A 12,891-nucleotide genomic window follows, 5' to 3' on the forward strand; every position below is an offset into this window, starting at 1 on the left:
AATTCCTATAGAGAAACTATCAGTATTATGAGATTGGAAAGATCCCTTCCTTTGGAATTCTATGAATTATGGCCAACTCCTATATGTCAATATACAATTATAAACAAAAAAATAGAGAGAATGTTTTTTTGGCAGTTTAAAGCAAGTATATTATTGAAGTATCAATAAAACAATAGAAGACAAGTAAAGTCCAGTTTTGACAATACACAGATAATATTAATCCAGGACCCAGTAATGATTCATGGGTTTGGGAACTATCACTAAACAGAATTAGGCTAAGATGTCTCAAATACCAACGCGTTTCGCCTTAAAGCTTTCTCAGGTGTAAGTATATTTTAGCCGAATTCTATATAGTGATAGGTCCCAGGGGAATCTGTATTGACAGAAAACAAAAATGCACCAAACTTCCAACAATTGGTATTCTATTGATTGCAGTTTTGTTTGTTAGCAGTGATGGCCACTATTTTCTGTGCCCCCGGATTTTTAAATCAAAGCAGTTTCCTGTTTTTTCAGGTAAGAACAAGTACTTTGGTCTATATTCCAGTATATATATACAGTATATGTAAAACCTGCAAAACATATTTTTATTATCAGTTTGGGATAGTGAGGGGAAGTGTTAGACCTGTTGTCAAGGTGTATTATTGGGCTGTCATGACAGAAAGAACTAAATGGATAATCTTCCAACGAGTTCAGATTCTGTGGACAACTAGGATGGAAAATACTTTAAAATATAAATATAAACTTTTATATATATACTCTATTACTTAAAAAAACCTAACTAAAATGAGTTGCGACTTACATCTGGCTTCTTCATAATTTGGATGCTGAACATGTGATTCTTCATAGGATAAATAACTAGTAAAACATCTCCAAATTCAGTGGGTATAATGCCACGGCGATATTCCCGGCTGTGCTCTGACCACACAATATGTACCTCGTCATTGCCAAGGTGGCGAAGCTTTAGAGGAAAAAGGAATATAAAACAGACATTAAAATGTGAGCAAGTGGAAATAAAAACGAAAGCCAACCGTTATGAAATTTAATTTGACAAGGAAAATGTAATCCACTTTGCTGTGTTAAGCTCAATAACAGCAAAGCAGACAATAATGTGTAAAGGTGAAAAATGGAGCATGCTGAACACAATAAGGAACTTTTATAACTTGATTATATACAAGCTGGTTCTGCAGAGACAGATTAAGGGAAACAGATTGACAATCCTGCAATAAAAATATAACTAGCTAGAAGAAAAAGAAAGGCAGATTAATCACATTTTTAAAAGGTGTTCATTGAGAAAGAAGAAAGATTTTATCAAAGCACTTGTCTCCATAGGAAAAAAAAAGCCTTTGGACTCCTACAGAAGAACTTTTTTTTTATTGCTGCTTAACAAATACTCTACATATCTTAATCTCAACACTTTAAGTGGAAGGTAAGAAAATTTCTGTAGCAATTTTACAATATTGTCCTGAAACTCATATTGAAAAACTCATGATGTATTCAATTTTGCCTACTACATTTTTACCTAAAGCTGTATTAGATCTAACAAACCTATATATTTTACAAAATTTAGGCAGCAGCATGTATTTATTTAGAGTTTCCTCCAAACACCTTTCACAATGGCTTGGTTTTTCCCTGTTTTTGACCCACTGAAGTACAACTGGAAATAAACATATGTAAGATTACTAGTGGTTCCCCTTACTATTATCTGATACGATACTACATTGTATTCTAAAAAGAGTGGTGACCAAGAGAACAGTCTAACTAAATTCAAGATTGCTGGATCACCAAGTGTCACTGATGAAAGTGTATCCTCTGTAGCCTTGGAGAGCTTTAATAAATCAGGCCCATTAAGTTCATTTAGTTCGAGTTAACTATTTATTCAATGTCCAGCTGGCTGAGGTAACTTTGTGTTTGCTAATATATAACACTGGTCAACAAACATTTTCTTGCCAAACAGATTAAAGTCATTTTATGTTATGTTTGATGCACAGATTACAAATATGGTATTGATTTTGCTAGATTGGCTCTAGTTTGTGAAATAATGACCTCAATAATAACCTCATAGAAAACTAATGAAACATGAAAATTAAGAAAAATTAAACTAGATATGCCTACGTATACAAGATTAAGTTTTTGAAATACTTAATGTCAATTTATTCTATACTCAGTATATTTACAGAACTAATCACAAAGAAGCTATTGTAAAACTCAGTTTGTATGATTTCCTATTATGCTGATGATCAGGACAATCATGTTGAAGGCTCCAGCAGTAGTCTGCCATCATGTGTCTATCCCATCTGCCCTTATACCTTTCCTCCATCACCTTTATATCTTAATGGAACCTCTCCCATTGTTTCTCACTGAAATCGCCAAGGTTTTCTGGAAATTTTTGCAAATGGCTATGGAGATAGTGTACCTTTATGCTCACAGTAGCACCCAAAAGTTTAAGAGCAAGTTTTGTACCAGTTCTTTATAATATTGTGCTTTATGGTTAGCAAGTTCTTGACAACCATAACATAGGTGTGCCAGGCAGAAGCTTCAGTATCAGTAATGTAACTTGTAAAATTTGAATCATTTATCAGTTTCTGAATCTAGGGTCCATAAAAGATTCCTGCTTTTACTTTTTCAGTATTTAATGCAGGGAAGACTCTACAAATATATTTGAAGCAATCACCATCCTTGTTCAGAGCTCTAACAAACTGCTTCATTAATCCCAACATTATGTGTAATGGAGGGAAATTTTTTTTTCTTTGTCAACCACTGGCTCGTTAATGATGTTTGCTGCACCTTTTTTCGAGTATCCTGCTTTGCTCCACTATCCCACAAGCAGATGAAATATGGGTACTTTGTGTATCCACTTTGCTGTTCATTTTTAAATCAACACATATGGACCATTGGTGTTCATGATAGCAAAGCTTTTGTAAGACCATTTTGATATTTTCATATTCTTCTTTAGGTTTTGTTGAGTTGGAATTGATGCATAGCAGTTGCCATTATGCAGTAAAACAGATTTCAAACTTAGGTGGAACTGTCTATGAAAAGCTGCCAGTCTTCTGCTCAGTATTTTGGTACTCCCATATGGACTAGTAGTCCAGGGATGTTACAATAGTACACAAAGTCTCCATCTTCACTGAAATATGGTAGGAGTGTCACCTCTCTTGTCCTATAAACTGTTATTTTAACTTCCGGTCTTAGACATTTCTTTTCTTCTAGCCTGGATGCTAAAAGTTTAGATGATTGTTTTGACAGACTTTATATTAAATCATTGCGCTCTTCTTGGGAGAACTGCTGGTTTGATGAAACACTTCCTTCATATTCACTTCCACTGCTAACTCTTGGATTACACTCCAAACCCTGTATATCCTCCATGTCGGATACAGGAATATCAGGGAGTGTACTAACACTGGTATGGGAACATCAGCACCATGCGGCACAGGTCGACTTGCTGATTCCAAATCAGGGTACTCCCACTTGTTTTTCTTGTAACGATTGAAACCTTTTACATTCACAGCACAAACATAACAATCATTATGATGATTTTTGAGCTCTCCCCATACCATAGGTACACTAAATTTCAAACTTTTCAGTTTTCCATTTTTCCATGGATGTAGACACTCTACACAAGTTTTGCATACCATATGGGGAGTTCAATACTTATCTTGGTCCCCCAGTTTAATACCAAAATATGCAAGATATGCTTGCTTCACAAATTCTGTCATGTTTCTTCTCTGTTTTTGCTGAGAATATTCACCACAAATGTAGCAAAATACATTAGGGTAATTTAAACAACTTCTTCTTGAAGAACTCATTTCTGTACAAAAAGAAAATGTATGAATAAAAAGAAGGCAAATAAAAGTTTCATGAAAAAAATGCTACATTTAATATATAAAATCCAAAACATCGGTGTAAATAAAGATTGATAATATGATGCTGTGTTAACATTTGTTGTTGGCAAAATCGTCTATTCTGATTCCTGTATCACAAGAACTAGAGCCAATTCAATGAAACTGATGTAATTTCTGGATTCAGCGAACCTAAAATAAATTAAATCTATTTAAAAAACCTTGGCAAGTAAAAAAAAATTTTTTTTGTTGAACTGTGTAACCAATTAAAGATATACGTTGGAATTGATATATTGCAACTACAATGTTCAGACAATATACATATTCCGGGCTTATGCATTCAAAGTGCTCTTTAATATTATATATGACGCAAAACAAAAATGTAGGTGTTGTGTCTGCAATCGTTTTCCATTTTCAGGCTTCTATCCCTTCATTTGCTATTTCCGCCAGTAAACCACTTTTTAGGGTTAATACACCTAATGTACTGTACCTATGGAGGGGAAGCATTGTCATGCTAGGCAGAAAGTGTATTAGACATACACAACACTTTGTATTTTGTAGTTCACAGACATAACCTGGACAAGGCTGATGACAAAAAGAATTTTAATGCCGCAAAGGCTCTGTACTGTCATCTGACCACAGGATGCTAGAAGCTCACAGGATTTCTAGCAAGATCAACAGGTACGGTACTTTTTTGATATACCAAAATGCTGTCAAATAACATATTTAGGTCAAAAGAAAGCAAATAAAGTTTATTGTTAGAAATCACACACACCTTAAACCTTGCACTTTAGATCATACACAGAACATCAGAAAATGCTGATGCTAGAGAAACTTTATGTTCCAATCTGGCAATTTTCAATCATAACAAATAAATTAGAAAAGTCCTATTTTCTTCCCGGATTGCAACCTCATTGTAGAGCAAAGTAGCATTACAATTTAAAATTAAGATAACTGGCTCATTCCATTTCCCATTTATCGCTACATGCCAATGTTAACACAATTTCAATCAGATTTCTTTCTCTTGAAATGTCCCTGCGAATGACTTTATCTCCAATACTCCGTCCTGCTGTGCAGCATCATCTTCTCATTTGGGTTCCTGTGATACGTCTTGTACTGTCAAGACCTTATACTAAGTGAACCTAAGAGAAATGTGAAATGGAACCTGCAGGCAAGACTGAATGCAATTGTCATCCAATAACTCTAATGGAAGATGGAACTGGCTGCCAGCACTGTTGTTCATGAATGTTTGCTCCCCAGACACTATCACAAGCAAAGCCGACTTTAACAGAAAGGTTGTGGGGATAATTCAAATGAAGAAATGTAAGAACATTTACTTACATGGCATTTACTTTCACTTTACTGAGAAAACAGCAAAAAAAAGAAAAACTGAATGGCTTGCAGTTTGCTTAAAGTAACCTGTGGTCACATTATGCACAATAAATAATTGTATTGTGTAGCATTATTCTGACCATACCAACCAGCCACGTGCTGACATGTTGGACTTATACTTGAATTTTAGGTGTATTATAAAACATCCTGATTAAGAAATTGGGAAGAACAATACTGGATACAAATGTGATTTGTGATCAACAAAGCCTGTGACTTAAAATCCAAAGAATGACGCACTCGACCAACACCTCCATGATTTTAAATCCAGAGATTAACGGGGTGGGCTGGGGAGGAAATGGCTAGGGGATCCTGGACATCTTCCAGGCAGAAAATAAGGTGGGCTTTATCTGCAGCTTTTCATACTCACTGGGCATGTTTATTAAAGCTCTTCAAGGCTGGGTGATCCAGTAAACCTGGAATGGATTTCCTAAAAGTCTTTTGCTATTTGTTAGCAATTGTCTTCAATCCAGAAGCAGATTCATTCTAGGTTTGCTGGATCACCCAGGTTCACTGATGAAAGTGAATCCTTCCCCAGCCTTGGAGAGCTTTAATAAATCAGGCCCATTGTGAGAAGGGTGGGGGGGGGGGGGGGGGTAGGGTGACACAGTTGGTAGGCAGGGATAAAACATTGTCACTCTAGGAGGTGCCTGAAAAAGGACCTTGCATCATGGTCACCGATACTGAAAAACTACTTTTGTAAATACAAGTTGGCTTGAAAACGCAGTACTGGAACAAAGAAATTAGGTGGACCTGCCGTTCCGATTGTATGGCACAGATTCAGATTAAAAACCTTCGGAAAATGCAAAGTTTTTTTAGTTTAATTTAAAATAGACCTAAACTGTGAAAGCCGTGATCTCAAAAAGTTAAGGACGGAAGACAGTCAGCAGTATTTCCAGTAGGCTGCCTACAGTCTCTCCCTATTACTGAATTATTGTGCTTCCATCCTGGTAGAGAAGCAGGGCTTTGTCACCCTATTGGTGGTGGAGTAATATTTAATAAGAAGCCGGGGAGGTTGAGGAAACATCAATCTATAAACTGAATGAAGCCAAAATCGGGAGACTCCTACAGATTATCAGGTAGAGCTTTCTCTACAGAAGGTCCACAGAAGATTAATAAACAGTACAGTAGTTACATCACCAAATCTGAATCCTGATCTCGTGCCACAGGCAGCAGTATCTTAGAATATTTCATACTGCAGAAATAGCGGTTAGATTTTATAAAACCAGTGCCTAGGTACAGTCACAAGTCCGGGAGAGCACTGGCAGGAAAAAGGTAAAAGGTAGATTTCGTAGGGGACTGCTAAAGGTAACAATCTTCGAATATAATCCCTGGATAGCAAATCTTTGAGCATAGATCCACTTTACATGCAATTAGAAAAATACAGAAATTAATTTTTCAATAGCTTACTAACTAAGCATGTGTACCAATGCCTTATATATTTCACCAGAGCTCTTCTTTACTTCTTTAAACTCAAACCCTAAAGACAAAGCCTTAACTTGAAAGTATAACAGTGCTGTTTTTCCCTCAATAAAGAAGGCTATGTAATGACACACTAAAGGCCTTCTTTATAGATAAGAAAATTGATCTAACAGATGGCTTTTTCTTGAACTCATATTTCTCTTTACGCTAATGATGATGAAAAGGATTTGTATTTGGAAGACACAGGAGGATCCATAACACACCAGAAGAGCTTGAGGCATGGCCAGATCCCCACACTTCACCGTTGTAATTTAATTAGAGGCATTAAACTTCATGCTGAGGTCAAGCAGCTCCTTCTTCCTGCATCCCCTGCTCTCCAGCCTGTGCTCATTATTGTTCCCACTGACTGGATTAACACTTTGGAAGATGCATGAGTGATGGAGCTGGGGGGAGGCGAACATGGCTCAGAGTGTGCAGCCCTAACAAGGACACACATCACAGGATCTGACTTGTTAGCAATGAAGTGAAATTTATTACTCTCATCAAAAACAAATACTTATGGAGGAAGATTGGTTCATTTTATATCCTTGTTATTAGCACTTCACATTGATGAATCTCCTGGTTATTAAGTCATTTACTAGCGTTTATCACATTAACCATAAAGAACATGCTAAGAATTGTACTAAGTGTATAAGGCAGGCAAACACAAGTGTATTAAAAAAGTGATTTTGCATTTATACACCACACATTTCTGTACTGATGTCACACATATCAAGCTGAACAATAATCAGAGTATATAAATAGGTAAAATGTATTTTATATAACAGAACAAGAACCTGGAAAATATATGATCTATATTATATTTATACATATACATATCACATATATGTTTATAAAAATAATTTAGTGCCTAAATAAATTGTTTTAGAATTCTTAATGTTTTCACCTTTTTTACATCACAAAAAGGTGGCTGGGTTTCTCATAAAGGGGTGAGCTTTATGATACTATAGCAAATGAAAAATGTATGAATATTGCCTTGAAAAGTTTCAGGACTGGATAGTAATAAAATTCCAGTAAAAAATAAGCACATATTATATTTAGGTTATAAGCTTTACATTACCCAGAGGTTAGTTTAGAGGCATTTTTACATTTGGTAATTAGAGGTTGTGTGTATGTGTCAACAGCAGACACAACCGGTTGAGCGTCATAGTAGGAGAAGAGGTTGGAAAGCTGCGTTTTATTGTTATTTGATTTTTTTTCTGATAAGCCAGCTTTGGTTATAACACAAGCAGTTGAATAGTGTGACTGTCTGTGAATAGGGTCCCAGCAGCTGGCAGGCCTGAGGGCATTTGGATCATGCCTGCACACAAATCTAAACAAAGGTACAACAATGTCTGCTTGTCTCTGTACTGAAACCAGTCTTACCTTTGCATTACTGTAACACATGGGATGGAATAACTTTAATGTATTTAGAGTTTCTCAAGGTAATCACATGTTTACTTTATTGACTTATTATAACTAACCTGTTTTCCCAGTATAAAATAGGGGATTATACATTTGACTAACTGTTACAGTGCTATGTGTCTGACAAGAAAATACCAGAAAGCTTCTCACCTTTTTTGTTAAGCAGTCATCAGAATCAGAAAGCATCCTTGTAGAGACATGAAACATAACTTCTACTATAGAGGTGGCATAATATGGTGTGCTCATACCGGTGCTTTTATTCCTCTGAAGTCCTCCTAGGAAGCCACAGTGGTTAGCCAAATTTACCTGAAAAAAATAATTACACCAATGAAGAGCAGTCTGTGGCAACAGCAAGCATTACATGTCAGGTCATTATAGATGCCTGAAATATGATAAAAAAAGGAGCTTCAAGATCTGGCAACCTGTTGTTCACCAAAGCACAGGTGTTTGTTACCTCTTTTTTATTATCCTATTTGTTAGCTCCAACTTTTACTTTGATATCCTTCATATTATATAATAAATTAAAATGTCACCAACAAGAGCTAGAACCTAATAAAATGGCCAATTTTATATATAACACTATTATTTTCTGATTGTTGTACAAAGCACAATGAACACCGACAAATACAGTTACATGCTTAACTAGAACCACTACAGCAAAACCTAAAAACGATAGGCAGAAGGCCCTGCCCTTGGTAGCTTACAGACTACCAAACTGCCATCAACTAACAAAAAAAGAAATGAAAGTTTTCTGGTGGAGTTTCTCTATAATTGTGTGTCTGTGTTCTTTTATGGAAAGATATAAATAGGTATTATTACCTCCCATCCAAGTCCAGAAACAAAGTCCTCATACTCCTGGCTGCCTCCAGTGTTGGAGAGTATAGACTGTTTGTCTTCCTGACCATCAGCAATATAGAAAACTGCTATTTTGTGTGTTTCTCGGCTGACAGACAAAAAGGAACAAAAAATAGGATGTAAATTATTCATGAGCAAACTAAGAGAACACAGCATTACCAATTTTCATCACAGAGTATTAAGCAGTAAACGGCATGATAATAATCTAGTCGTCCCAACAATCTGATGAAAAAACTGACCAATGAGTTGAAGATAAGGTGCAAGGTAATTACACATTCTACTAAATGATGTGCTTGTTCATGCACTCGGATATTTGCAACCATGGTCTCAAAAAGTTCATGGGGCTGTGGGGGCAATAAGAATGTTTCATTTATTGCTGTCTAAAGTGACAGCAGGTGTACTTTAAAAAACACTTAAAACTACAAAACACAATGGGATGAGATAATGTTCTAGGGGTACTATGATTATTGTCATACAGAAGCCTTTTGTTCCTTTAATCTCCTATTTTACACAATTACTTAGATAATTACAATGCCTAAATATGTAAAATACAAAATTAACTGCACTAGAGAGAATAGAGAAAGGAAGAAATGGACATTTTACTAATTTTAGTGACCCTACACCATTTTTCCATTCCAACCTCTGCCCACTTAAATCTCATCTGAGTCTTCCTTCAAAGACCTCAGGAGAAGGCAAGATATGGTACTGCAAAACATTAAAAAAAAAAAATATATATATATATATATATATATATATATATATATGTTTATGTATATAGAGAGTCATTGACCAGCATAAACCTTGAGAAGACCAAGCATGAACAAATATGCAGCTGACTTGACTGCACTGCTCTTACCATTGCCTAGAATCCAGATTTCTCAGCTCCCTCAGCAACTTCTCATTTTTCTTAAGAAGGTGAAAATTTCTCCTAAAGTTGAATTAGATTCAAAGTAATACAATCATAGTAAATTGTAACCATTCACACCACACTCAGTTGTCTACTGACAAGTTTTGACTTATTACAAGGTAGTCAAACAGACCATACTATGGAACCCGGTAGTTATATTTTTCCGGTCACTTTCACAAGGGTATCAATGATTATTTTTAAAATGATCAAAGTGATCCAGGAAATGTGGTTTTAGGCATATGTATGGGTCTTCTTTTGTGTTATCGCACAATTGTGCTGGTCGTAAAATATATTGAATTTTTCTTAATTGGACTCAGACAAGTTTAAACACAGGTGAAATGATAATTGTTTTATCAGTTATTGCAATTTAATTATAATTATTCCACTTTGCAAATTGATGATTTATTCAAAGTCCTTTTGTGGAAGCCGAATGGTGAAACGCATCAAAGAAACAAAACACTAAGATCTAAAAAAAATTTGTAAACTGAAAATTTTATAATTAATTCTTTGAATAAGATGTATTGTTAAGTTCCAAAATTTTTATGAGTAAGTTTTTATGTCAAATTAGTTTAAATTAAACAAATGTTGATATTTCAAATTTATGGATTTAAAATATTTTTTTAAGTACATAAAAAGTCCCCATAAAATAAATTTGGTGCAGAAAGTTTATATAGATTTTACTGTAACTGTAACTAATGTAGACGTATATTTATGCTAGGTTTGTAATTCGATCTGTAACCCCATTTGGAAAAATTCCTTTGTCTCCTATTTAGAAGTACAAAAAAATGAGGTGTATAGGCATGGATGTAAAAGTAGGATAAAAACAGAAGTTCTAATCCTTTCACTGTCGGCTAAAATGGGCAATGTTTTTATTTGTGTCCCTGGAAATTCCTAATAGGGAGTGAGCAAGCTTTAAGTTACTACCGGTATTTTGATGCTTTGTTTGAAGATATAGCCTAACATAAAATTAATAGACCGTATGTCATTTATTCTAAAGTTTGCCCCTCCAGTACACACATGCCTAATTTTGCCAGTCCTCTGTGAAACTTAATTCCCCCCGAGTAGGCTGCATTGATTATTCCTATAACCAGTGATTCTTTCCCTATATGACAGGGCTCAGGTCTGGCATATGGAAGCTTAGTTACCGAGTTTTCCCAGGGCTGGAACTGGCAGGCTTTTGATCACATTATAAGTGCTTCTCCATTGATTAAATCAATGAAGTACAAAAGCAGCTTAAAGCAGGCCAAATGCAAGTCATATTTGGTCACTTACAACTGTCAATTTCTGAATGATCTCAGAAGCTTCTTAAATGATGTTCAAAGTTTTATGCAATGCAGTGACACCTACATCATTCCTTCCCTTTATACCCATAAATGCCAGGTGTTTTTACAAGGTTTTCTATGCACATGAGGCAGACAATGGAAACAAAAGTCAAGAGCATGCACCTGGTGGCATTTGCTATCATATTGCAGAATTACATTTCTTTTTTGGGTTTTAGTAGAAACTCCTCTAAAAGAAAACTTTGGTATTGTAATTATTGCTCAAGACCAAGGACTTAAAAATGTAAACGTAAGTGTGCATACTACAAATATCACCATAAAACCAAAACAGGCTTTACCTCTTCTCCCATGAGTTCATGCCAAGGATACTAAGCAACAGTCGTGAGTAGTAGAAGGCGGACTCAGGCTTTTGGTTGGCTGGCTCCTCTTGTGGCATAGCTCTCATGTGCAGATTGCTGCAATGCTTCTGCACAAATTCTTTCTCTTCTGCATTTTGTTTTAAAATGGCATTACTGACTTCATTCTCCAGTTTCTCAGAGAAGCAGGCAGGTGGAGGGGAAGGAACATTCAAAGGAACTCCTGCTCTTTGAAGGCACTCGGGGCCTGTGGCTCCCAGGTACTGCAAAAGGCAGTCAAGTGCATCTTCCTCATCTGACAAACTGTCCCATAAAGGCAGAGATTCCCTGCCTCTCCTTCTTGACTGGAATGAGGAAAACTCCTCAGATTCCCGTTGGCCATTCGGATGTTCTTCCTCTAGGCTAACAGAAGATGCAGGAAAAGCAGGTAGAAGGGAAGACCACTGAGACATTTGTCCAGAACATTCTAGTGTAGGTCCATAAAGGATGGAAGATTCCCAACTGTATTTACCTGAAAGGTCCCTCATAATAATACGCACTGTTGAGCTGGCAGAAGACAGGTCCTCACCAGGAGGTAGTTTCTCTTCTGCTGGTATTTGCAAGCAGGACACCAACGTGGTGCTGTTCAAAGAAAAGAACTGGAGGTTGGGGCTATGGAAGAGCTGTGGGGAGAGGTCAGAACTGTCACTGTAAGGATTGTCATGATTCTCACAAATCTGACTAGTGAGCATGGAGGGGTCTCCACTCATAGGATAATGTCCTAAATGATTCACCAGATGCGTGATAACCGTCCGTGCAGCTACTGGGATCAGGCCTTGCTGCTTGGGGATTTTCACTAGAAAAAAAAATATATACAAATGTTACCTACATACAAAACAACATAAAATTATCCTGTAGCAATAGGTGTGATGTATCGGAAAATGTCATAGTAATAAAACAGAAAAAAAGCAATAAAAATACTACAAAATAAAAAGGCTTCTGCCGGTTGCTAAACATCAATGTGTAAAGTTGGGAATGCTAAGAAACAAAGAAATAATTAAAAAGTGGATACAAATAATATAAATAGATTTCAAGGTCATAATTAGGGAAATAATTTAACAAACAGTAAAAATTGCAAGTTAAAATAATATAGGAGGCAAACTTTTCAAAACTTAACACAATAGAATAAAAATATGTATTTCCATAAACCTAATTATTACTGTCTAGACTCCAAGCAGCCTGCACACCCATTGTATGTAAGGAAACAACTTGCAATGTTGTTGCAACTTGCAACAACACTTGCAGATGTAGTTCTGGTCAGGTGAGGTGGTGGTTGCCTAACCTGGTATGTTTGCCTAAGCTTGTAATGTGAAAAATTTAGTACATTTCAAAAAATTTAT

General features: G+C 36.0%; 1 protein-coding gene across 1 annotated transcript in view; it reads right to left on the reverse strand.

Moving 5' to 3' along the window:
* Window positions 1-12,891, reverse strand: part of RALGAPA1 (Ral GTPase activating protein catalytic subunit alpha 1) — a 110,919-nt gene that overhangs the window by 16,419 nt on the left and 81,609 nt on the right. Inside the window, exons 33-37 of the mRNA XM_072427635.1 lie at window positions 11,495-12,347; window positions 9,826-9,897; window positions 8,934-9,057; window positions 8,265-8,420; window positions 800-958 (exon numbers count right to left, since the gene is read on the reverse strand). Coding sequence (XP_072283736.1) covers window positions 800-958; window positions 8,265-8,420; window positions 8,934-9,057; window positions 9,826-9,897; window positions 11,495-12,347 — 1,364 coding nt within the window. The remainder of the gene's footprint in view (window positions 1-799; window positions 959-8,264; window positions 8,421-8,933; window positions 9,058-9,825; window positions 9,898-11,494; window positions 12,348-12,891) is intronic.

Source organism: Pyxicephalus adspersus, chromosome 12, assembly GCF_032062135.1.
Source record: "Pyxicephalus adspersus chromosome 12, UCB_Pads_2.0, whole genome shotgun sequence".
In the NCBI taxonomy this organism is placed as follows: domain Eukaryota; kingdom Metazoa; phylum Chordata; class Amphibia; order Anura; family Pyxicephalidae; genus Pyxicephalus; species Pyxicephalus adspersus.